Source organism: Condylura cristata, unplaced genomic scaffold, assembly GCF_000260355.1.
Source record: "Condylura cristata isolate star-nosed mole 26May11 unplaced genomic scaffold, ConCri1.0 scaffold00025, whole genome shotgun sequence".
In the NCBI taxonomy this organism is placed as follows: domain Eukaryota; kingdom Metazoa; phylum Chordata; class Mammalia; order Eulipotyphla; family Talpidae; genus Condylura; species Condylura cristata.
Window position 1 is genome coordinate 14410284 of NW_004567126.1, and position 26526 is coordinate 14436809.

Consider the following 26526-nt stretch of genomic DNA (forward strand, 5'->3'; position numbering starts at 1 on the left):
GGGTGGGGTGGCGAAAGCAAGTTCAAGAGCTGCTTAGGCTGCTGCTGACTTTGATCACCTGTTCCCTGATGTATTTTAAGCTTTGTATACTCGGGCCTTTAACTATTTTTGTAGCTGTTTAGGGCATTCATCCTGCTTGATGAGGAGAGGAGAGAAAAGAAAATCTCTGGTAATATCAGAATTAAGGTAGGAAGTTCAGCACATGAAGAACCTCAGTGTGGCCATCAGAGTATAGGGTCAAGCTGAAAAGCAGGTGCCGGCCCCCTGTCAACTTGGTGAGGGATGAAGTCCCAGGGTCCAGCCGGAGACTGTTTTTGCTCTTTACACAATGAAGAATCCAGGCCTAGAGTGAGTGGAGTTCAGGGATATGGCCAGTTAAAGGCATGAGTGACCCGAGCCGGTCAGGGAGAGGGGTTACAGCACACAAAGAGAAGAAAGGCCGAGCAGAAAATGCGACAGACAGAGAGGAGTCCGTTTTGATGAGTCAAAGGAGGGAAGGCAGGTCGCCCATAGGGTCTCTGGGGTGCTGCCCCCAGGAGCAGGCAGAGCCGTCAATCACAGCCACAGAAAGGGCTTACGGGGAGTTTCAAAGCTGCTGAATTAACTCCACGGCTGCAAAGTGGATGTGTTTCACAGGCAGCTGAGCAGAGGGCCCTGCCAGGCAGGGGGTGCCGGCCCTTAAAGGGATGAGAGGAATGTAAAGTGTGAAAACATCTGAACCCGCTTCTGCCCCCTCACAGCTGCATGGCCTGCATGGGGGCCATTCACAGCCAGGGACCCCGGCCACCCCCTCTGCCTCCAGTTAATGAAACCAGCATGGGGATCCTAGTGACGGATCATTGCCTGTCCAGCTTTCCCAGGATGCCTGCTCCACTGACCTGGGCCAGAGGGGGACCGGTGCTGGGATAGGGAGGGAAACAGGGTACTGGGAGGGACAAGAGAGACCAGTCTCCCTGCCCCACCCCCACCGGCTTGGCTCCATTTAGCCTTCCTCTTACAGGACAGCTGAGACAGCTGTGACCCCAGGTCCCTAGATACAGTTTCCTGGGGTCCTGAGCCCCACTCTCCTGACTTCGAGGGTTGTGGGGATGGAGAAAGTAGCTTTGGCCAAAGGGTCGCAAGAGAATGTGCAGCTTCTTCTTCAAGCAAGCTTCCCAGCCTGGCCGGAACAAGAGTTCAGATGTTGCCTGTTTTGCCTCCCTCTGGTCACTCAAGAAGCTGCATCCCTGGTGAACTGCCAAGACCCTCTCGTTATCGCTCATCTTTAAGTCATGCCGTATAAGCACCGAACCACCTGCAAGTCCATTTGGCCCCAACTGTTAACTGAGTATCCACGTCCATAGTGGGTGAGACTGGACTCCACGAGGATTTCTGATTTCTAATCAAATGCTCACGCAGCCCAACATGCTGGGGACCAGCAGACAGAAGAATACTAAACACTGAATACATACATAAATAGGCCAGACGGAATATTTGTCTTGCTTATAAGCCAAGGGCAAAGATATCTGTGGAACTGCAGCTCAGGTCTGTGTTTGAGGAAGAGGGGAGGGGTGGAGGTGTTTGCACGTGCGGACGGTGAGGGTGGAGAAGCTGGGTATGGATGGTTCCCTGGAATTGCTAGGGGAGCCACAAAAGGGACTTTACCTGGAGGTGGTGAAACCTACGGAGATGCGGAACCTGAATGACTTTGCCGAGGTGGAGGGAGATGACATGAATGAGGGGCGTATGTCTAAAAGGAGAGAGAGGGAGTGGTGTGACCCAGAAAATTCTGGGAGGGAAATGGGAGTGACACTTGCTGGGATTCTAGGCATGTGTGGAAGGGGGAGCAGGGGTTGAGAACATAGATTCACTGCAGGTCAGTGGGGGTGTGGGACAGTGAGAAGAGGGAGCTTTGAAAGTGCTGATGACCGATGGCCAGGCCAGGGTGGGGTGCAGAAGGGAAGGAAAGGGCTGTAGGAATCAGCACAGTATTGTAAGAGGAGGGACTACACAGCTATTTAGAGCAGCGCTTTCAGTAAACAACCCTGGTAAGACTCCATCGTCATGTCATGGCGACTCTCCAGGCCTGTAGAGGGTCTGGATCAAGGGCTCAGATGCCCTGGGCTGGCATTGAGATACTGTGGCTGGGCAGTAGAGGGCGCTGCTGCTTTGGCAGCTGCACCTGGAGGCCTCGGGAAGGAGGAAGTAGGCTCCAGGAAGCATTCCAGTAGGTTGTTGATTTTGCACTTTCTAAACTTACAGCTTGTCTTTGGTGCACAATAAACAGAATGACATCCTTACAAGTAATCATGGAATTTTCCCAAGATGAACCGAATAAAACAGAACGGAGGGGCCAGAAGCTGTTTGGCCATCATACCACTTGGCGTGGGCCCAAGTAGCAGAAGGCCAAGTTGCTAAAATGGGAGGGAAAAAAAGCCTCCCTCATTTCTAATAACTTTATTCCCCAAACTTCAAAAACTGAAATTGCCAAGTTAAAGAACTTGCCTTGAAAAAAATTTTTCTAATTTATTATAAAGAAGGTCCGGGGCTTGGGAATTTTTTTAATGCAGATTCCTAATTTTCCAAAGTGAGATTCTCCTGTGCATTTGAATAGATTATGCTCAGTACTGCTGGCCTTTAGCACAACGGGAACATTATTAAAACGATTGCTTGGGTCTCAGAGGAAGGGCTCTGCTCCTCCGTTCCTTTTTTATTTTGGAGACTTTGGAGCTGAGACTGTCCATTTCTTGCCTGTGGAGGCAACTGGGTTTCTGAGGCTGCAACAGAGAGACATGCTCAGCTGTCCGGGCCTGGAGGAAACAAGCCATGCAGGGTCCCTAAGTAATGTGGTCAGACCTGAAGGAATGAGGAGGATGTGGGGGGTCCTTCCTTGACTCCCCTGTGTGCTGACCCCTCCTGCTATGAGGCCGGGCTTTCCCGAGGACACTGAGCCTCAGAGCAGCTGGGCCTCATGGACAATCAGCGGTAGGAGGACAGTGGGACAGGGTGTCTCCTGAAAGCTGGGCTGGGTCCCTTAGATGGGGCAACGACAGTAGACCAGAGCAAGTTCCCCAGCAGGAACTTCACATGGTCGCACCAGTCCCACACAGGAGTCACTCCTAGAAGCCCACAGAGAAGGGGGAGAAGGTCCCCCAAATCCAACTGACCAGTACTTTGCGAAGTAAGCAGCCTTTCTGCCACCACTCAAGTTGTTCTGGGGATCACCCATCTCCTCCACCCCACCCCTCCTACGCCTGCCCCGACTCCCCCCGCCTCTCCCCCACCCCTGTCCCCATCCTGACCAGTCTCACTGGGAACTAGCTCAGCCCAGGAAGAGTCTAGGCAAGGCCACAAGATCCCAGAGCCGCACAACACCGAGACTTCCTGTCTGATGTCTTCACTTCCTGTCTGGCTCTTTTCTGTATCACAGGAGATTATTCCTTGGCTGTGAGTATGAGTATTGTCAGTTGTGAGGTCCTGGCTCCTCAGAAAGGAGGGTCTTGGGACTGTCCCTGCATCTGGCTTGTACTCTGAGGCCCTACATGGGGAATTGGGGCTGCCCTTCCTCCCCGCCCCCCCCAAATATAGCAACTTAGCGGAGTCTTCTGGGCCCCACCTCCAGCACCTCCCTTGGCAGCTGGGATGTGTTCACTCTCAGCTGTATGCTGAGAATTAAATTAAGCTCTGCATTCTTGGACAACACAGGCTCTTGCTGAAGCTTTCCTGCTAATCCCCACCAAACCCAAACTTCTCCCAGCTGCCCAGGCAGGCAAAGCAGGGGGTGTGGGGTGGGGGGAGGGAAGGAAGCAGCCACTGCCAGCTGTGCCAGCCTGGCACTCTCTGACCTCTGGGTCCTATCCTAACCTGTTCCTGAGCCTTGGGTCTGGGGATGTGGGCCTTTGCATCCACCACCTGCTAAATATAGTAAGTGTCCTGATCTCCAACCCTCATCCCTCTGGGAAGTTTGGCCAGCAATATCCAGGTACAAAAGACATGGAAGCAAAGTTCCTAAATCTTATTACAATCCGTATCCCTAGAACTGAGTGAGTGTGTATAGGTTTGCGTCTACTGAGCAAGGATGCTTGGCCTCCTCAGGTCCCAGGATTCCAGAGTATCCCCCAGGCCTCCTCTGCACTTCATCCCTGGAATCTGGGACATAGAAGGAAAGGCCCTGACGCGATGTTGCCTGTCCGGAAGCTTCTGAGTAGAGGAGCTGTGTAAGGGGCAAGTTTGACCCTGGGGGGGGGGAGGGAGGGGACTCGTGAAAGCTACCGGCACAGAGAAGGGTTGCTGAATCGGAGGTTAGGCTGGGAAGGAGTCGGTATGTGGGAATCGAGGTAGGGCCAAAGGGTGCTTGCAGGTTGGTGATGTTGAGCCTTTGGGACTCTCTGGAGAGAGGGAGTGGTTGTCCTCCCCACTGCAAAGTGGTCACTGCAAAGTGGTCATTTCACAGAGACAAGAAGGAGGCATAGGGTGGTCATTGTGTGCTCACCCAAGCCAGGGCTCACCTAGTGTGAGCAAAAGTCTGCCTACCTGGGGCTGTCTGCCTCTCAATATCCTTTTCACAGACTCTCTGTGGTGCATGAGAACGGTTGTGTGTGAAATGCGAATGGCAAGTCTTCCCCGGGGAGCAAGAAGGCTGCTGGACAGTGAGGTTGCCTGGCACGCAGCAGGCTCACTGCCTGATCATTAAAGGAAGGGATGAGCCTGCCAGTGGGCTCCTGAGCATAACAGCTGCTTGACAAATAATAATGGGATTAAATAGTGACTTGGGGGCCCTCCGTGGCTGTGCAGCGGGTTAAAGCGCAGCACTGTGGTGTTAGCAGCAGCCGCTTCAGCAGGAGTTCGAGCCCCGGCCAGGGAGGTGACCCACATGGCACAGCAGACCTCTCCTGACCCGCCTGCTGCTCTCCTCAGCAGTGTACTTCGTCAGGCGGCCTGTTCTGCTCCCTGCTCTGTCTCTGGTGAATCCTCTCACTGCCCCTGCGCCTCTGGCCTGTACCCCAGGTCTGTATGCATAAATAAATAAATAAATATTAACAAACCAACAAATAAATAAATGAATAAATAAATAAATATTTTCTAAATAGTGACTCAGGTGCCCAGGTTGGAGGGCAGAGGAGGGTGAAGGCAAAGGCTGGTGTTGGAGACTTCTGTGAAAGCAAAGCTGGTAACCAATGCAAAGTTTCAGGCCAGGAGTAACGGGACACCCACATGGGGGAAAGCTGGGCCAGGCTTCCAGAAGAAAAGCCACTAGGAAGATGGGGTCAAGAGGAATGGGAGTCTCAGGAGAACTTGTGGGGAGCTGCTGGGTCTGAGCTGGGGGATGGAAACTGGAGCCAGAAGGCAGGGGCTGGAGAATACAGAAAAACAGTCCTGGCCATTTCCTGGTCAGAAGCCAACAGAGCCCCGAAAGGCCAGGAGAGTCTCCCAACACACAGGCAGGAAAGGATTGGCAAAGGGCTCTAGTGACCAGCAAGCCAGAAGCTGCCCAGACATCCCCATGCAGACTCCGTTTACCTGCACCTTTCCGAAGGAGCAGGGGCTCTGTGAATTTGGCTGAGTCTGCCCGCCTGTGAAGCAGGAGGCTGGGCAGGCCCAGGACTAGGCTCCTAGGTAACAACCCTTGTGCAAGTAGGGTCTGAACTGGTGTTTTGTCAAATGTAACGACTCCCCAGAGGCCTCTCTGGCCTGACAGCCCAGAGGGCAGCCAGCGCAGAGCTCAGGGAGGCCTGTCCCTGCCCTGCCGGGAAAGGCCCGCACCCTTCCCTCCTGGGGGGCCGTTGGCACTCACCTGCGGGCTGTCCTGGTAGGGCGGGGGCGGGACATTCTGCGTGGCCATCATCGTCAGAGCGGGGGCTGGGGAGGCATGTTGCATCATGGGGTTGATTCACATCGAGGATCTGCGGCAGGAGAAAGGGGGTGGCACATTAATAAGCTGAGCATGGGGAGTCCTGGGGACCGGACCAGTGGGGGCTTGCCATTTTCTCAGGCGAAGTTCCTGGGACTGAGGCTACTGTCAGTGCTGGAGGCCCTTTAGGGGAACAAATGAGGGCGATGGGGGAGGCCCAGGTGGGGAGGGACTTGCTGTAGCTATTTTGACTTGAAAGAAGTACGATTCAGATTGTATGTATAACAGCAGGCACACTTTGCTCCGCCTGGGGCCTGATCTTGAACAGAGAGAGGTGGAACAGAGGGTCAACCCTTGGCAGTACAAGGGGATTAAAGGCCATTTGGGGTGCTTGCCCTTTCCCGGGTTCTCCCTGAGCCCCCACCAGCACTCTTCCTCTTCCCAGTTCCTACCCCACCTCTCTGACCCCAGCATCTCCAAGCACCAGCTGGGCCTATGACTTCACCCCGTGGTGGTAGGAAGGGCTGTGGGGTGCTGGATCCCTCAGGCTGGAGGGTGACCATCTGGGGGTTTTCAGAGCAGTGAAGTGGCAAAGGAGGGCCTGGGTGTGTCCGGGTGTATGTGTGTGTGACCGCTGTTCAATACAGTGGGGCACGTGGCTCAGAAGACATGTCGGAGCCAGGAGGTCAGGCCGCCTCACAGAGGACAGGTGGCAGAGGCCAAGAACAGTGATGTGTGTGTGTGTGTGTGTGTGTGTGTTGGGGCTGGGTGGTGGGACAGGACTAGTGAAGCAGAGCTGGAACCCAGTCTCCAGATTCCTGCTTCCCAGTACTGCCCCCACCCTACCACCAGTGAGTTGCCCCACGGGGCCACGAGAGCTGCATAGTGACCATAGACCCCTGAAGTATTTAAAGCTGAAAACCACAGACTAGTGGCTGGACACAGGCTGTCCATGGCACGGCATGGCGCCGCCTCAGAAATGCTGGTGGTGGTGGTGGTGGGGGGGTTGGGAGCTGACCTCCTCCTGGATGGATGGTGCTGATGAGCCAGGAACCTGCACATGGGAGCTTGCCCAGCCCCATCCTCTGCACACCTGGTATCCCCTCTCCTACTGCAGGACCTTCTGAAATGTCCACACAACCGAAGCCTGTGGGATTTGAGCATGTGTTGGAGTTGCCTAAGTGAAAGGGTGGGTCTCCAAGGCTATGAGTGTGTGAGTGTGTCTGTGATGTTGCTTTGGTTCTTTTTCAGCAAGAAGAAGAAAGATCAGCTCTGGTCTGACCTGAGTCTGAACTGCCTGATTTGCTCTGACCTGTGGTGCTCATGGGAAAGCATTGGAAATTCAGGTATTCATTCCCTCAAACGAATGTTTTTCAGGTGTCAACTACGTGCAAAAAACTCTCCCAGGGAGTGTGGGAAGATGGATGAAAGGAGGTAAGATCTTCCCTCCAGGGAGTCTTGTCAGGGAGAGGGAGGTGACTGTCCTTTGGGGAAAGAAGAAAGTGAAAGGCCTGGGGCTGGTGGTGCTGGAGGCTGTCTTAGGGGAGACCGGGGGGTTTGGCGGCCCTGCCGATGTGACAGCAGGTAGCAGGTTTGTAACAGATTCAGGTTCCCTCGACTCCACCCCACCGCAGACACTGAACTATAAATCCCGTCAATACCAAGGAGAAGCACGCTGGGACGTGAGGGCGGAGCTGAGCAGCCAGGTTGGGATAAAAACCGGACATGTGGGCTCTGGGGGTCTCTTGGCCTGGGGGTTTGCGGCTGGTCATTGGGCTCTCAATTAGCTTTCAGTGTGCTATTGGGGTTCCAAGTCAGCAGAACTGGTAGGACGCTCTAGTTAACTTGTATCTCTCTCTCTTTCCCTGGGTTGTTCCTTTTCCTTTCCCTTTGTAAATAAACCCATTTTTGACCCTTTTTGTGCGTGTCCGCAGTATAATTGAATCTTAAGCACGTGGGTGAGGACCCACAGCCAGGCAGCCCAGTTGACAGCAGGCTGCCCTGTAACAGCACCACCCCGGACAGCTTCACCTTGCTGACCGGCCTTGCTTCAAAAACTGGGTGGCCAGGAGGTCTGAGCAGCTCAGGGCTTAGCTCTCACACATTCTAGGTGTGGGAGTGCCACACGCTGAATTTTCTCAGAAAGGAGCCCTGAGGAGAACCTATCTCTCCATGCAGAGGAACCAAGATCTGTTTTCAAGGCTGGGTCTTGGGCTGAAGAAGGTAAACACCCACGGAAGGCAAGAGCAGAGTGCAGGGGTTTCCAGAGAAAAAAAGAAAAGAGGATTCAGTCCTTGAGTCATTAGAAAGGACTTCCAGAAGTACGACCCTTGACCTATTAAAACAGATGTGGAATCTCCCTTTGGGACCCCATGGCAACGAAGGCAATAGGGATATTCAGCAGTATGTTGGCTCAGTCTTTTCTGGAAGGTAAATTAGGATGGGGCTTAAGTCCCTGCCTTCGCAACCCCTTCCCAGGAACAGCATCTCTGTGCTCCTGGCAGGAAAAGGGAATCACCGGGCTGTAGTACCAGACGCTTCCAGGAGAGGGAGCCTGGGGGTAGGGTCTGGGGTGGGAGCCGCCTGGGCCGGTTTTCTCCCCTCTTAGGGAAATGCTTCCTTTAACCTGGGGTGTGAGTCTTTTGGTAACCTTGTTCCATGGATGCGAAAGTCATAGCGAAGGCAAAGCAAAGGAAGCTTCATGAGGAGGAGTTGGATGAACAGAAGCGTCTTTAATCAGTCTTCTTTTGTTCCCTGTGCAGTGAGTGGGAGGTGGGGTCATTTTTAAGTCCCTGCCCTAGAATCCTAGAAATATTTTCAACAGCAGAGTTGCTTCCCTTGGGGTTAGGAAGGACGGTTAAGCAGTTAAGCGTGGTCTGCACCCAGAAACAACTGCTTTTGAGGCTGAGTGGAGGGTCTTTATAGTCCAGAGCCTGTTGGGCCAGGAAGCAGGGGCAGACCCTCCTCAGGAACACTTTTCTGAGGACCCAGATGGCCCTCGCCCCTCCCCCTCCTGTCAAGGGTCACCACAGGCCACTAGGCCACTGGCCCATTGCCCTCTGGGGGCTTCTCCTGCAGAGGAACAGGAGGCCTTTTCATCAGGGGCTTAAGTTTCCTTCTCTGTTCACTCAGGCACAGAAGCCTCTGGTAACCTGACTCTGGGGGAGACCCGTGTGCATCTCTAGAAGAGGAAGGCGGATCTTTTCTAAACACCCCTCCACCCACACATGCTCTGCTCCCTCCTTTGAAAACTCCAGATCGATCCATTAAAGTTTTGGAGAGGAACCATGTGGAACCATCCTGGAGAGAAATGTGGCGGCCTGGTTATTTTGACTAGAGCTGGGCTGGGTGGAAACATCAGAGCTGGGGTGCAGGTGGGGACAGGGTGGCCTTAGGGGAAACTGCTTGAGCTGGACACCTGCCGCCTTTATGCACTTTCTTCGGCAGGGGGTGGGACGGAGCAGGCCTGAGCTCCAGCAAACACAGCCCAGGGCCCCTGAGCCTGGCCAGAGGCTTGGAGTAGCCACTCTGTCCTGCCCAGCGCCCCAGAGCTGTTACCAGACACCAGGCCTTGCAGGGAGCACAGCCAAGGCTGAAATGGAAATGGAGGACACAGGAGGAACAGTTTGCTACCGAGAAATTTCCCACGACATTGTTAATACTGAAAACCTTTATTATATGACAACCGGGAGGAGAAAAACCTATGTAACAGTCAAACCACAGTGATCTCCAAGAAGAAATCATTTGTCTCATTGATATTATCATCAAAAGGAGGTTAAAATGCCATTCTCCTGGGTGAGAGGGTGCATGTGGGGTTGGGGTGGATGAGGGGCATAAAGGACACCCCTTTAAGAGGTAGGGGAAAGTATCCTAGAGTCACCACCTCCCCTTGAACCCTCCCCCACCTGCAAGGGTGGGGGGTGGGCCTCAGTCTGCAGCTCAAACTTCAGTGTGTTGACAAACAGGCTTAGAAAAAACTACCAAGCTTGTTAGGAAGGAGCTCATTAGAGCTTGTTGACATGAAGCCCATTAGACCAATTAACATTCCATTAACGGCCTGGGGCACCAAGGGGTTAATGCTGCCCGCCAGTAATTGGCCTGGGGTGCCTGGGTTGGGGGCTCAGAGCCTGAAGGGTAGGAAATAAAGTCTAATTGGGACTCTCTGGCCAGGTGGCCTCACAGCATTTGTCCTTGCCCCCTTGACCTTGGCGGAGACTACACTGGACCTGGCATCCAGGTGGGAGAAGAAGGGAAGGGGCCCCTCCCTCCCCCTTACTGTCCTGCCCACCGCAGGCTGGGGGAGGCTGGCATAGGTGGCTGCGGGGATGCCTGGACCCTGATGGGCTTTCTTCATCCCCTCCCCTCCCCTTTCTGGTCCAGTTTCTCCGGAGGTGGGGTAAATAGTAAGTTCCCTCTCCTATCCATACGGGTTTGTTGTGATGTTACAGGCTTGGAGAAGCTAGGATCCATCCGGAGAACCTGATTCTTCTGCAGAATAGACAGAAGGGTGGGGGGAGGGAGCACTCACCCTCCCTCCCCACCTCCCTCCCTGCCTTCCTTCCCCAGTAGGACCTAAGAGACACTGCAGAAGCCCCTAGGAGCCCCTTTGAGCCCCCTCTTATGTCCAAACAGGCTGTGCACACAGGCGGTGTTTCCACTATTTTCCTTCCCTTGTTATAAGTCCAAGGCTGTGGAAGGCCCAAGGCCTGTGTGGGCCCCCCGCTTGGTCCTCTGTAAACACACAGGGCCCAGAGCCTATGTTTACGGTCAAAAAGTCTGGTTTCCACCCCAGCCCTATCACCTCTCTGTGTGCGGTACAAGTGACTTTTGCTCTCACTGCGACATGAGGGATTTCACCAGAATATCTTGAAGCTCTTTGCTCATGGTTAGCACTAAGCACATGCCTTGTTGAGCTGAATGAAATAGTTGGGTTGTAGCTTCATTCCAAAGGAGATGGTGAGGGAAGGAGACCCCTGGGGCCAGAGAGCCAGGCGCCCTCCTGGGTCCCCCATCCTGAAGCCCTCAGGTGCTTGCTTACCCCCACCCCCTAAACCCCAGACGGGCTCTGAAGTCTAGACGGATTTGCAGGAGGCTGAAATAACATAGTGAACTCAGCGGGAGGGACCAAAAGGCTGCATTAGTACCCTGGCTGGCTTCAACCTCTCCCTCCAGAGCAACAGCTTCAAGTCTGGCTCAACCCCCTTTATTTTCCTATCGCGCAGAGCCACCACCAAAACCTTCTCCTTACTGGCGCCCTTCACAGAGGTGGCCTGTAGGTGGCGCCACGGAGCCCAGCTTTAATTGCATTATATAATATAACCTGTTTACTAAATCATGTAATCAGTCGCCTTAGGATTTACAGCTTTGGATGTGTATAGAGAATTGGACTTTGAGTCAAATTTAAAAACAAATAAAAATGAGAGGCAGCTGTTGCTGATAGTGTGATATTCATCTTTTGGAAACAAATTCACCCCACTGCTATAAATTATGCTTGGAAAAAAAAGCAGTGTTGGTGGGAAGGAGTTGGCTAGGTCTCCTCTGCTGGCAACTCTGAGTGATGAATCTTGAAATAACGGTGTCAACCTGTCACCGATTTCATGTGACTCTGTGGATTTATCTAAAGAAACACAGGCATGTACCCCCCCCACCGACACCCCTCCCCAAGACTCTCCCCCACCCCCCAACCAATACACAAGACATTCTCTTCACAAAACCCATTAAGGGCTAGAAATCACAGCTGGCTGTCCAGGCGAACTTGGGGGTCCATGTGCACAGGTTTATGGGGTCAGCCTTGGGAGGTGACCAGGGGAAGCCTGGTTTGGGTTGGAGAAGAGAATGGATGGAGGTGAAGGAGATGCAGCAGTGCTCTGGAAACTGTCCCATGTGCCAGATCAAGCTGAAATGGTTCAGATGAGGGAGAGGTGAGCGGTCCTTGAGGCGGGCAGGGCAGGAGCCCACTTTCCAGGAACCCACACCCGCAAGTCAAGCCTGGGACTGTGCCTTTCACAGAGGTGCCCTGTGAACTGGGTGGAAGCCCAGGAGCCTGAGGGTTCAGGTGGGACAGGAATGCCTCAGCCTTGCAAAGCTCCTCCCCACCCCCTTTTGATGACCTCGGGGTGCTGGGGCAGATAGAAGTCCTGTGGTTTGATAAGCATGGGCTCTGAGGGAGAGGGGACCCTGGAGGGTGGAGCCGGTGAGCAGGGGGGGTCCTGAAGCCTGGCTGCCCAAGGGGTCAATCAGGAGCCACCTCTCTACCACCCTGGGGTGGTGGGGACATGCCCCAGGTGCAGAGCCCAAGGCCTGGCACAATGTCCAGCCCAGAGGCCACTTCCCGGTGCCCCTCTAGTTGTCGCCCTTATAGGCAAGGAATGCTCTCTCCTGACTTCAGAGAGAAGCAAGGCAGGACCCCCAGGCCCTGCGGCCACCTACAGCTCTCTGCTAATTGTCACTGGCTACCTTTCTGGGTATGGGGAGCCTGCCTGGGAGGTGGTGCCCAGTCAAGCCCTTTTATTATGATGCTGCCCTCCAGGGGACAGAATGGAGGTGAACAGAGCTAGCTAGCAGAGCTTAGACTAGGGCTCCCCCAGAGGTGTGACAGCCGCTCTCCTCTAATCCTCCAGCCTTAACTGCCAGGAGGCCTCACCTCTGCTCCTGTCCCTGACCCTTGGGTCTTTTTACTGTTTGCTTCCCCCCCTCACCCCCTCCTCCCGGCCCTTGCCCCCAGTCCAGTGCTGCACTGACCCCAGCCCCTGCTTGCTCCAGAGACCATCCAGCCTGGGGCCATCCCTTGGTGCCCGCAGTTTAGTTACCCCAATGCTCACGTGAGGCAGAGGATTTGGCCAAGCCGTGGGCGTGAGTGGGCTGCTGCCCTCCCTCCCCATCCCTCTTGCCACCCAAAGGCCTGTATCTTCCCCCAGGTCTCTGATTTGTGCAGCTTCAAAGCCGTTCAGGGCTGGCGTTCCAGAGCCACAGCTTTCCCCCCTTGCTCCCCCAGTTTGGCCATTTTTCAATTTGGCTGCAGAAGCTGGAAGGGTCACAGCGAGGAAAGCAACTTCAGCTGTGCCCAGCCTCTTCCAGCCTGGCCCTGAGGCTCTGCACCAGCACAGACAGTGCTCCAGCCCCCACTTCCCTCCCTGCCTGGGCTGTCACACCTTTTCTGGCTTCAAAAAGCCTCTGATATATTTTACAAACTGAAACAGCAATTTAATTCCCCCTGATAGCGGCAATTGTCCATTAGATCTTCCTACCGAGGAGCTTAACAATAATTCCTTTCATCCAACTGCTTGCTTCTTCTTGATCTGAGAATCAATCCCATAAATAGCAGGCAAGAGTTTTCACATTACTCTCCCCCTCCAGCTTTTAGCATTTTGATGAAGATTCTCATCTCCTCTTTAAGCACTTTACAACTTGGCAATTTTTCCCCCTTTGGTTCCTTTAAACAAAATAAAACAAAACAAAACAACAACAACAACAACAAAAACCAGAAAGGGGGAGGGCCTGCTAATTCTAAGGGAAAGCGACTCTTGCCAGCCTCACAGAGAAGTGGTTGGAGGAGGGGGATATCGCCAGTGACCACCAACCCTCACCTCCAGTCTACCAAAAAGTGGGTGTCCTGCCCAGAGATGCTCCATCATCAGCCTGGTTCTAATTTTCACTCTCTCCCACAACTGGGTCCTGCTTTTGCTAGCTTGACCTAGAACATCCCCCTCTCCAGGTCATCTTCCCTGGAGTAGAGGTGGGTGGCCTTCCCTGGGACTGCGGGGTGGTGTCCACAAGAGGGTTCCACCAGTCCCTCTCTCTGGGCCTGTTGCCTAGGTTCTGCCCATCAGTCAGAAGACTCACTGACCAAGATCGGGGTGGGATTCTGCCAGATCTTTGCTCCTTTTTTGCCTCTTCCCCAAACAGCATGAGCAGAGAGGCAGGGAGGAAGAGAGAAAGGAGAGAGATGGAGGACTTCCATTGCATTCTTTTTCTTTCCTTTCCAACCTGCAGCAGCCCCAGTGCTCGGCACAGAGGAGAGTCCTCAGCTCTTCCATGGGTGTGGGTCGGGTGGACTATCTGGGCTCCAGGGAGCCCCGACCTGCTCCCCCAGGACACGGTCACGTGGTCTCTTGTCTGCACACACACAGAGAAACAAATCTAAAAATGAACCCAGGGACTGAAATCCCCCTCGACAAACCTGATTCCCAGGGTTGTTATTATTTGTACAGAGCTGACAGCAGCCGCTGCTCAGGAACCGAGCTGAGAAAACAACACGGGCCGGCCCCTGAGGCTCACAACTCAACAGAGACAGACAAACAGCTCTGACTCGACGCTGGGGATCCCAGATGGAGGCAGTGCTGGAGTTCTGAAAGGAGCCAGGCGGCATCCTCCCTGCTGCCCTCCTGCCTCCCCCCCTCTCTTTCATCAATCTCTTCTCCGAGGCAGGCCTGCAGGGAGGAGATCGGTCTCTGGAACTGGGAGAAGGAAGGAGACCAGGAAAAGTGAGGGGTCAGGAGGAGTGGGGGGGCGACTACTGGGGTAAGGGGCCCTGAGGCTGTCTTTCCAGCTCTCAAATTCTCCTGGAACCAGAGGACCCTCACAGAGCCAGCCAGGCCACTTTCCTCTCTGAGAAGGACTCGACCATTAGTGAGCCTCTCGCCTGTGACACCTGGTTCCATTTTTTAAAATTGCCTCCAGAAAAAAAAAAGGGGGGGGTCTAGAGTCAGAGTTGTGAAACAAGAGGCTCTTAGCTCAGTTTATTATGGAAAAGTCATGCATCCCTGATGCATCCCTAGCCAGCCAAGGCACATCCACCCCCCCCAGGGCCTTTGTGGGGTAAACAAAACTTGCAAGAGCTCTAAGAGAAAGGAGTGGGGAGACTAGGTGGAGTCCACAGCAGTGCGGAGGTCAGCAGGTGTGCAGAGAGGGAGAGAGGCCTGGAGGTTGCCTCACCTGGGGTCCTGGTCCTCACTCCTGCTTGGTGGTGAATGTGGCTGCCCGTTCCCCAGGGGAAGGAGGACTGTGGCTGCCCGGGGTTAAGAAGGGATGCTGGGACCCTCCCTGGTGGCACAGCGGGTTAAAGCACAGCACTAAGAAGCTAAAGCCACTTCCACTTCCAGTTCGATTCCCGCCTGCCCCGGAGGTGACCACATGGCGTAGCAGACCTCTCCTGACCCGCCCGCTGCTCCATAAGCAAAGTACTTAAACGATCTGCAAGTTCTGTGCCCCTCTCTGCCTGTGGTGAAGCTTCACTCTCCCCGCCCCTAAGCCTCTGGCCTGTACACCAGTTATGTATGCACAAATAAATAAATCTAAAAAAAAAAAAAAAGAAGGGATGCTGGGCAGTGAGTCCACTCCTGGTCAGTCCCCAGCTGAGCAGACAAGCCCTCTGCCACCTGTGAAAAAATGTTTCCTCTACATCTTTCTTATCTGCTGGCAAGGCCTTTTACGTGACACCACCTGCCCTTAAGGTCATCAAAACTGTTCAAAACCCTGTTCATGAAAGCTTCTTTCACTTTCTACTGACTCTGGGACCATTCTCTCACTCTGAGCCTCGCTTGGGAGCGCAGGTGATCATGTATACTTCTATGTTGTGGAAAATCTACCTCTGGGCTCTCCCTGGCGGCACAACAGGTTAAAGCACTGCATTATGAAGTTCTCCAAAGCCACTGCAGCACAAGTTCGATCCCCAGCCAGGGAGTTGACCCACTTGGCGTGGCAGACCTCTCCTGGCCTGCCTGCTGTTCCCTTCAGCAGTGTATTTCAGTCAGGCTGCCTGTTCTGCTCCCCACTCTGTCTCTGATGAATCCTCTCACCCTGGCCTGTACCCCAGTTCTGTAAGCATAAATAAGTAAATCTTAAAAAAAAAAAAAAGTCTACCTCCAGCCACAAGACCTATTTTCCCATTGAATCCTATGCTCCAAGCAGATCATGACTTGATCTTACATTCTCCTTTTAAGGGGATAAAGGCCTAGGCAATGTGATTTTTACAAAGTCTTTCCCCAACGGAGCCTGAATGCAAACACAGTTATAATTTAATTTATTTGGTTCATTATTAAAATGTAAAGTGAACAAAGATGGGAAGGGCCATTCTTATGTCCCTGCAGTCAGTCATTCATATCTTAGTGAGAATGAGCGTGTTGCCCTGGAGCACATTTTGATGGGGCAAGAATTAATAACAGCTTTTATTTCCTCTGCTCTTACCAAGCATTGTATCTTGTGTGAGGATAAGTTTCTTTAAACAGATCACCTTGTTTATTTTGCTCAATGACCTTCCAGTGTAGGCATGATGGCTATCTCCATTCATGGCTGCAAAAACTGAGGCTTAGAGAAATCGAGACAGTTTCCAAACGTGGCTGGCTCATGGTCTGATTTCAGAGTCTGAACATTTAGCCTAAGTCTCAGGGTGGAGAGGCCAGAGGGTTTCTCAGGAAACACCAGAAGAGGAAGGACACCCTGAGTAATTGGCCAAGTCCAGAAAAAGCCAGATCGTGAAGATGTGTTGCTTCCAGGGGGCCATGATACAGGCATCCGCTGTGACCTTTCATATGTCCCAAATTTCCAAAAATGCTACCAACACTGCAGACTTGCATAACTCAGTTCACGGACATCCCTTGTGCCTCTGGACAGCGAGGCTTTTAAACAGCAACAGGCCATTTCTGTCAGCAGTGGGCAAAAATCTATTTAAATATTCTATTGCATTTTGCTTCCCCTATTTCATAACCATGAGTAGAAGATGCTGATACCAGCATAAGAGAGAAGTGGGGCCTCATGCCTGGGACCAAGAAAGAAACACCAAGTTGCTGAAGAGGCCAACTTGGAACCTCAGCCGCTCAGGCTGTGGGTTCAATAATGAAGGGACAGAACAAAATCTGAGGACAGATATGACCGTGCACAGCGGAAGGTGGCTCCTGAAAGGCCAGCTGTGATCATGAAGAGATGAGCATTTGAGAGTGGGGCTCTGGGAACCCGGCTGTGTGGGAGCCAGGCTGTGCGAACACAGGTGCTACTTGGGCCCTGACTCTGCAAGCTGTGCTCTGGGGCTGAGCTCTGACTCAAACTGGCTGGGATTCTGTCAGAGTCTCCTTCCTTCAGCCTGTGGTGCCCAGGTCGGGGGTGGGGCTGGGGGAGGGGTACATGCGGTCACCCAATTCCCTGTGACTGTCTCTGATTAGCCTCTTACCGGTTTTGCAGGGACCACCCACAGCTGCAAAGAAGTCTCTTCTTGGAGGGAAAGAAGCTCATGACTCTGGGGCTTAGACCCCTGGCCCCATCTTTGGAAAGCCCGTTCAAATGAGCCGCATTGGTTTTTCAAGTTGGGGCACCCCGTTCTCGTCATATCTCCAGGACTTGTAGCTTATCCCCCTTCTCGCTCACCTGCCTTCCAGAGCCTTCTCCTTCCCGCTCCCCCCCCCACCTTAGCTCACAGAGATCCACTCTGAATGGTGCCCAGAGGCCTCTGCCAGTGGAGATGGCCATTCTAACCTCAGCCTTGAAGCAGGCAGCAATTATACAGAAGGGTGGGGGACCGAGCTGTGGGCTGACTCCCACGGCCCCTGCCAAGCCCCAACCCTTCTACCTCCAGTCTTGGAAAGGGGTCTGTAGTTCTCTGGCTCCTGCCAGGGAAACCTTTAGTCATTTGCTGGCCTGCTGCACTCAGGCGCCAAGGAGAAGAATTTCATATTGGCAGCCAGAACCTTTAATACTAGCCACTTGTCTGAAAATCATAACTCACATCAAATCTGAATTCTGCTTTTTGTGATGACAACTCATTTCCCATCACTGTGGTCTCAGAGGAAAGAGCAGGCCTGCCTTAAGCCAGAATTGTTGTGGGCTTGAAGTTCAAGTTTGTGTCTCTATTTTCCCCTCTTCTTTCTCCAGTAAGAAAGATCATGTCTTATGGCAGGCAGGGCAAGGGCCAGAGGGTAAAAGAAGAGGCGAGATTTGCATCGTGCCCTCTAGCCCTTGGGGACCAATTAGGGTGCTCCAACTTAGAACAGAGAATGACCTTCTGGGATCTGAGCACTTGCTAACGGGGACCTTCCTTTGTCTGGCCTGCTCAGGGAGCAGGAGGAAGCACCCCCTTCCCCAGATCTAGAAGTTCTGTTCAGGGCAGGTTGATCAGTCAGGGCAGGTAGGGGAGAGATGTCTGCTCCCACATTTGGCTTCTGGGGTGGGGAGGAGAAGTGAGTGGGAATTCTCATCCAAGATGCTTCCACAAGAGCACTAGGTGGCCTAAGGCTGGGGTAGCCCACTCTGGGCTGATCTCTCTGAACTTTCTTCTCTTTTCAGAGCCTGTCTCAGGTCTGGGCATCTGTTCTGCAGCATTGGAAAGAGATGTCAGTTGTCACTGTGTCTTGGAATTCATAAAAGTGAAGAAAGGATCTTAATGAGGCCCTTGCTACGGTCAGCGTTTACTTCTCTAACAGGAGTAGTGTGTGCTGTGGGCTGAGAGATGGGAAGGGGAGGTGGGCAAAGGAAGATGATGAGGGAAGAGGGTCTGTTAAGGTCAAGGAGAGTGGTCCCCAAGGAGGACAGGCAGAGGAGGCTACAGAGATGGAGGATTTGGGGACCTGCCCATAGTTGGGGGCTGGCTGCCCTGCATGGAGACCATGGATTCCCCTCTATATCCCTAGCTCCTCCCCAACCCCAAGACCAGTGGGGACTCAAGCTCCAGTGCCGATTGTGGGGGAACTGGTAGCTGGAAGCATCCTCAGTGACCCTGGGGCTGACTTCACCCCTACCAAAGGGGAAAACCTGTCCAAGTCCCTGTAGCCAGTTGGAGAAAGGGACCTAAGCAGAGGCAGGTCCCAGGTAACAGATTCAATAATCTGAGGGCCTACCCTGTACCAGGAACTGGGCAACAGAAAATCCAGAAGCAGACAGCAGAGACAACTGAGGGGAATAAAGAAATAATGAAATGTAAATTTCCCAGAGCTGAAAGAAGGCAGGTGTCTTCAGATTTGGAGACCCCAAGACTGAATAAAATAATGAAAAGGAGAAAGGAGCAAACAAAGAGAACTTTGAGCTTCAATACATAGTGGTAAGATTTCAGATTTTAAAAGGAAAACTAAAAATCCACTGCTCATTGAATGGGGGAAAATATTCACAAGATATGTAACTGATATGGAATTATATCTAAGATATACAAAAAACTCATACAATTCAACAATAAAAAAAACCCCAATTAATAAATGGCCAGCAGATATGAATAGATAATTCACAAAGAGGATATCTAGTAGGCTAACAGACATGAAAAAAAGGTTCACTGTCACGTCAAATAAGAACCATGCAGCTTGAAACCACAATGAGATACCATGTTCCACTGTGAGAATGACATATAACAAAAAAGACCCCAATTACAAGTGTCGGAGGGATGCAGAGGAAAAAGAACCCTATCACACTCTAAATTGGAATGTGAACTGGTACAACCATTAAAGAAAGTAATCTGGGTTTACTTTAAAAAACTGAAAATGGAAATACCCTCAACCCAGCAATCCCACCCTTGGGCATATCACCAAATATGAAACCAGCAACACAAATAAATCCCTTATGTTCCACAATATTAATAGTAGCATTGCTTATAATCATTAATATGTGGAAAGAGACTAAAAGCCCATCATTGGATGACTGGATCAAGAAGATGTGGCATATCCACACAATGGAGTATTATTCAGTCACAAGAAAGGAAGAAACTGCACACATTTTCAACAACATGGATAGAATTTGAGAGAATGAGGATAATAGAATGATAAAAATAAATATTGAATATTTATATAGCAGACAGCTCAATAACATAAAAACACTTTCTAAAACCAGTGGATAACAATAAATATTCTGAGGACCCTAAGGATGGGGTGTAGGGAAAGGGAGAAAGGAATATAGGGGGTGGTTGGGGGGCATAAATAAATGAGAGCCCTTCATCATAAGAAATTATTACACTAATTTCTATGTTTAAAAAGAGAGAGAGAGGTGGCCCTCCCTGGTGGCGCAGCGGGTTAAAGCACAGCACTGAGAAGCTGAGGCCACTTCCACATGAGTTCGATTCCCGCCTGCCGCCTGCCCCGGAGGAGACCACATGGCGAGCCAGACCTCTCCTGACCCGCCCGCTGCTCCACTCAGCAGTGTACTTCGTCGATCTGCCTGTTCTGCTCCCCACTCTGTCTCTGGTGAAGCCTCTCACCGCCCCTGAGCCTCTGGCCTGTACCCCAGTTCTGTATGCACAAATAAATAAATCTTTAAAAAAAAATAAAAAAGAGAGAGAGATAGAAGAAATGAAAAGTTTCCATAGATTCTCACTGCAGGTTGGAAATGGAAAATGGTATTTATGATAAAAGGGCTCTGAATATGGGATTCTTAGCTCACTTGGATTATCAATCATGTCTCAAGACAAAAATGAAGTAGGTGTAAGAACTTGGAGTTTATTTGCCTCCCATCAACATAAAAGCAGCTAGAACACACACATCAGAGGTCAACATATATGTGAGATACAGCTCAGGGTGACCCAAAGGAAGAGGCTGGCGGGGCAGAGGACAGGCCCTTAACCCGAAGCTTGGAAGGAGACAGACAGCAGCTATCTAGTGGTGAAAGAGGATTCTAAATCCATTCTTTGATCAAATGACACTATTTAATATTAACATTTCCATCTTATAATCAATCTGTAGTGAGAAAGCAGAGGTAACTACAGTATCAAACAGAATAGAATCTACTAAATCTTAATGTACAAACATTAAATATACCTTTATACTAATTGACACATGTAGAATACACACACACACGCACAATAGGTGTATATAAGTATGTCCTATGTAATATATACACACCATATATTTACTAAAAATAGATAACATCAAATATAGTTCTATAAAAGAACACATAAATTAAGAAAGTGGGATTTAGGTATATTATTTAAGATCGTAAACATTGCCCACCAAATAATCAGTATCAGAAACCATTCATTGTAGTTGACTGTGGATCTTGAGCAAAAGTCACGGAGAGAGTTGGGGGGAAGAAAGGAAGATATTTAATTTAATTTTATATATTTACACATTTGCTTTTTCCTCACATGCACATTTATTTACCTCAAATTTTAAAAATGACTAAAATAAATAATGAAACATATCTATAAAAGAATACTATGCAGCAATTAAACATATAGAGTAGATCAATTTATTATGACCTGGGAAGCTATCTATTATTAAATATTAAATCATAATATTTAAGTGTGTTCAATAAACATAAAACTGGTAAGATGTGTTCTCCATATCTCAGGAAAGCCTGTCTGCTGTCCCTTTCTGTTCTCTCTCCTACAGGTAACCAACTGCCTTTGGAAACCTTCTCTCGCTCAGATTTTTGTAAGATGTGTTTCTCCCAGTTTTGCAGAAGGAAGAGCAGTTACATGTGTTTTTCAAGTAGCACGTGCAAGTTCTCGGCTACAATTGATCCATCAAGATGGAGCTGGACAGAGGTGCTCAGTAGCCAAAAGCTGGACACACAGGCGCTTGGTGAGGCAGCAGGTGGGAAAGGAGAGGCCAAGAATCCAAGCATGGGGGCTGAAAGGCACCCCAGAGAACTCCTGGCCCACCTCCCCAAGTCACAGAAAAGAACATATGTGAGGACGGAGAAAAGGTCACACCACTCAATTCGTCTCCATAAACGAGAACAGGCCGATGAAAAGCCAGAGTCCAGAACAGTCCATTGAGAAGGTGCAGGCAGGGAGGGAGGCTCGATGTAAGACCCCACAGGAAATCCTATGGGGAGATGAGGGAAGATGGGTGAGGGGTGGAAGCCCATTGCAGGAACAGGTCAGGATGAAGTTGGCTTGACTTTGAAGGGAGACCTGGAAAACTCAGACCAGATCCTGCCTGCTTGGGGGATAGGAACATGCAGAGAGGGGAAAAGGAGAGGAGCTGAGATTGACCAGATGCTCCTACTGTGCAAGGGGCCTTCTAGTACTTGATCTATCCCATTTCACCTCACAGAAGCCCTACCTATGAGGGAAAAAGGCGTACCCCAGTGACAGAGAGATAATGAGGGGTAGAAAAGTTAAATGACTTTACTTGCCCTAAAACCTGAAGTTAGAACATGGCAGAGCTAGAAAAGGAGTCTGGGTTGGTCTGGTTCCCAAACCCCTGCTTTCCCTCCCTGGGACACATCTCCTCCACATGGAATCTGCTTTGCACCTACCCTAGGGCCATTCAGCCGTGGCTGGCTTTGGGAGCTAGAATTTACCTCTGCCCATCAGGACCCTGAAAATTCCCAGCTCAGAAGCTGTCAGCGTGGAGGCTCTTAGCCTCACATCTCTGAGTCCTGACTTCGCCCCTGAGGACAGGCCAGGGCTTGGGAAGAGGTGGGCTGGGTGGGAGAGCGGTCAGGAAGGCAGAGAGAAGCTGGAGGTCCGAGGTTCTTGGTCTAGGTGCTCAGCTCCACACAGGTCTCTGCCAACCTCAAGGGCACACTGATTGCTTCTGCTCCCCCTCAGATACTGTCTGACCTCCCCCCTGTCTTCTTGGGTACACCTCTGCCTCCACTGAGCTTCTGACTTCAGGGGGAGGCAGCAGGCCCAGGAGAGTATGTATGTCAGTTAGGGTTTGTCGTTGACACGTGGAGATCATTAACGAGGCTTATTTTTAAATTGTAATTGCAAAATGTAAATGCTCCCCAAACTGATGTGTAATTGCTACCCCTCCACCCCAGCCCTTCCCCTCTGGTGCCAGCTTTGCAAGGAGAGAATTAGAAAATAAAAAGGGGGTGGATTATGTAAGCAAAACGATTTTAAAAAAAGAGAGCGAGAGAGCTAAGAATTTAAGTGAGACAGCTGGCAGCTTCTCTGATTGCCACACTTCCAGCATTAGCTGCAAAAAATCGTCCTTGCCGATTTCACCCATCCAAGCAACAGTGTCAACTGCACCCAGTCCCCAGAATGGAGCAGACTGGCAGGCGCTTGGCAAGGCCAGGAGAGCCGGTGGGTGTGCGAATGTGGATGTGGGTAGGCGAGTGAGCTGTAGGGGAGTCAGGGTGATAGGTGAGGTGACCTCTCTCATTGATGGCAGCCTGCCATTGCACAGAAAGACACCACCCAGGCAGGAGCCAGTAAGCCACCCACTCATTTCCCTCCTTCTCCCCAGTCTACAGTGAAGGCAGGGCAGGGGGGACCCTATTCTTCCAGGCCTGGAAGGCCTGTGAGCCCCAGTGTCTACAGCTTCAGCCTGTAGAGAGATCGGACAGTACTGGGGAGTTCCACAGGTCAATCGTCGGTTCTGGAGAAACCACTGGACTGGGCTAACAACACCATCCCCCAAGTCTCTAACCTTTGTCCCTTCCTCCACTTTTTTATCAGCCACACACCTTCTTCAAGTCCTCATGGCCATGGTCTACAGTGAACTCCCTTCAACATCAACTGAGACACCAGCTCTGAAGTTTGTGGAAGATGTGAACAGCCTGTCCCCCAAGGTGGACGTGGTCCAGCCCACACCTGGGGAGGAGACTAGATGCCTCTGCACAGACCCTGGACGCCCACTTTCATCTCTAGACCTCTAGGGCTTAGAGGTCCCTTAACACAGAATTCTCCAAACAACAGCCAGAGGGCCTAGGCATCCGGACAAGCCCCACAGGCCAGATCGGCCACCCTAGATTTGTGGGCCTCTTGGGCTACCTGGTGGGGAGCCAGGCCAGACATTCATCTTTTCGGCTCACCCCCAGGACCAGAGCCATTCAGCAATAGTGGCTGCCTCCAGAATGAAGGCTGTTTCAACGGGAAGGCCATGGTGTCTCACAGACACCAGCGAATCCTACAAACTCCTGGGCAGGGTCCTTCGGAATTGGGGCCCAATCTTGCCATCAACAAATTCAACCCTTACCTGGTATACAGTAGAGGAAAAAAGTGTTTAGGATAACTGGATTTCCAAAACCAGCCTATACTATTTATGTCTGCAAGATCTTGAAGTCACTTAAGAGGATTAAAAAAAGAAAAACAACTCTCTGATAAGAAGATTAAATGAGCTTCTCTATTCAAAATGCTTTCTACACTCTAAAGAATTATTTCTCAGAGTTCATTAGTAGCACTGGGGATGCTGTCACCTCTGTGTTTACCAGAGGCAGTTAGGGTGTAGATTCCTGGTCTTACCCCAACTCCAGGAGTCAGATTTGTGGTGTGAAGTCCGGGAGCTGCGCTTCCTCCCCCACCCCTGGTGATGGGCTTGCCCCAGAGGGTTGAACAAATGCCATCAGCACCACAGTTGTAAGCAACAGCTCTTTGTCCTGCATCAGCTACACTTTACAACTCACAGACTGCTTAGCCCAGGGACCCAGACCTGGCGAGGGCATAGCTTCCCCGTGCTCGGGATGCTCAGGGGCACAGCCGTGCAAACATAATGCTTAGCCACGAGTATGCTAAGTGCCAGCCAGCCTCACCGGCTGGTTCTCCAGGCTTGCCGAAGGCCAGAAGGCCGTTGCCCATCTGCCTGGAGAGCTCGGCTATGTGTTAAAGGAGAAGGTTTCTTACTGTTTGGGTGATCTTGGCTGCCTCTGGGATGGTCGTCAGGGGACTCCCTCCCTCTTCTTACTTCCAGCTGGGCCAGAAATTCTTCCTGTCCGCTGGAGCCACAGCACCTGTGAACAGGCAGAGCAGCTCTCAGAAGGGACGCCTAGAGGGGTGACCAGGGATGCCAGGGGCACCCCACTCTGCTGCACCCTCCTCCAGGGTTGGCTGTAGGGAAAAGACATTTGCTCTCCAGACTTTGCTATCTTTTTACCACTCAAGTCTCTCTCTTCCGAGTGGCAGCTCGGGGCTACCTCGCCATGGAGAGCCTAAGCCTTGTCATAGCTGGACGTGTCCTGTTGTCACCTGTGTGATTTCCTGGCCTCCATTCCCAAGGACAGGCAGATGTCTCTGAGTGACATCTGGGTGTCAGGAAGGCCACTGCTGGCTTTTTTGGTTTTAACCTGTAGAGGACTTAGAGGGAAGGCAGCAGCTGGCAGCTTTTCAGGTATGCAGAGTTTCAGAGCATTTCCCTGTGGCTGGGGGTCTGGAGTGACCTGGAGGGTGCCTGCGGGCACCGAGGAGGGAGCGTCAGGGTAGTCATGGACCCAAAGCAGAACTTAGCAATGAAGGACAGTGGTGGCCTAAAGGGGTCTTGGCTGCCCCACTTTTTATTTTTAGATTTAAGTGAGTTCATTTGATCCCCAATATCCCAAAATGGACCAAGGTGGCCAGAAATTGAGCTTGGTTGTCAGCGCTGGGATAGGGTCTGGCCTGACACTTCCCAATCATATCCATTCCTCTGGTGCATGGAGTTGCTAATTTGAAGTTGATGCTTGGGATCGGGGGAGGAGGGGAAGTAAGGGCTGCCAGTCCAGGGCAGCAGGGCCAAGCACCCTCAGCTAAGAACCCCAGGCTTACCAAGGGTAAAATCATCTTTAACATTCACAGTTCCTTCCTAGTTAACACTATCTTAGTCTCCCTGTAAAAACACATTTGCACCTCAGTAAAGAATGTAATTAACTAGTGACATGACAACAGGAGGAACCCAAGCGGTGGCTGGGAGCTGCAGCTGGGGAAACGGAAATTTCGATCTTTGCCTGAACAAGACTTGACCGCCTTCTTTTCGGGTGTGTGTGCACATGGGTGTGTGTGGAGAGATAGAGCATGCACTACTGGGAGGTGAGGGTGGCAGAGATACAACATCCGGGTTCCTGTGGCTGCAGGAGACAGGACGCTGGGTGTGTTTGGAGGAGGAATGTACTGAGAGACCTCCAAGGGCAGGCAGGATGGTTAATGAACTTCCATTAACAAAAGCTCTCAGGGTTAAAATAAGCTCTGCTGGCCTACACCTCAGACTCCTCCAAGGAGAGGGATACGAGACAATGCAAAGCAGCAACTGGACGGGCTTGGGGACCCCCCCCCCCCAGGGAGCCACCAAGAGTAGAGCCAAGACATCAGGCCCCTCTGGGAGAGAGGGTGTCCCAAGCATCCGGGTGCTGCCTGCTCCTCCTTGCGGCCTGGGCTGTCAACGCTGCCAGTGCATCTCCATTCTCCAGTCTCCTAGGCAGGCGTCCTGGGAGGTGGTCCAAGTCCCCCTCTACTGGAGCCACACCTCATTGAGATCCCCATCATTCCACCACCCACACTTCCCATCCCTTTCCAACCCAGGCAGCAGGGTCTGCCCTCCTTTCCCAGGGCCAGTCTGGGGAGGCTCCTCATCCTTCAGCAAGTCCCTCTCCTCTACCATGAGGCCTCCTGCTGCCTCTAGGCTGCTCCCAGGCAGATGGCTTCACCACATCCCCCAGGGCCTCCTGCCTGCCAGGCACTGCCAACCCAGCAGTGGGTGCCCGGCTTCCCTGGCTGGGCTGATAGTTGGACTACCTCCTACTCCCGCCACCTTACTCAGGGAGGCACCCAGGTATGGTCCTGAGGCATCACACCGATTTCCTCAGACCCCAGCTGCCTTTTGAGACTCACCCTGCCCCCTCGGCTCCCTGCTTCCATCCAAACCCCACCACAGCCATCTCCAGGCCTGCCCCGCACCCTCCCACCGCTCCCAATGTCTCCCTGCTCCATTTCCCACCCGACAAGACCCTCCCCACTCTTCATTGTTCAGCTCAAGCATTCTGGCTTTTTCCTCTCTACCCAGAAGTAATTTTACCTCTGCTGTTTGTCATTCTCTGAAAGCTGTCACCAAGCTCAGTGCTGCTTCATGCCATGGTTACCTTCTGTG

The 26526-nt window shown here is 51.9% G+C and overlaps 1 protein-coding gene across 6 annotated transcripts in view; it reads right to left on the minus strand.

Annotated features, from left to right (window-relative positions):
• Positions 1 to 26526, minus strand: part of PKNOX2 (PBX/knotted 1 homeobox 2) — a 253357-nt gene that overhangs the window by 69133 nt on the left and 157698 nt on the right. For 5 of the 6 annotated variants that reach the window (XM_012729580.1, XM_012729581.1, XM_012729583.1 and 2 more), the window contains 2 exons: positions 24315 to 24421; positions 5774 to 5882 (listed from right to left, as the gene is read on the minus strand). In XM_012729580.1, the coding sequence (XP_012585034.1) occupies positions 5774 to 5860 (87 nt within the window). In that variant the 5' untranslated portion in view covers positions 5861 to 5882; positions 24315 to 24421. The remainder of the gene's footprint in view (positions 1 to 5773; positions 5883 to 24314; positions 24422 to 26526) is intronic. The other variant, XM_012729584.1, reaches the window with a different exon arrangement.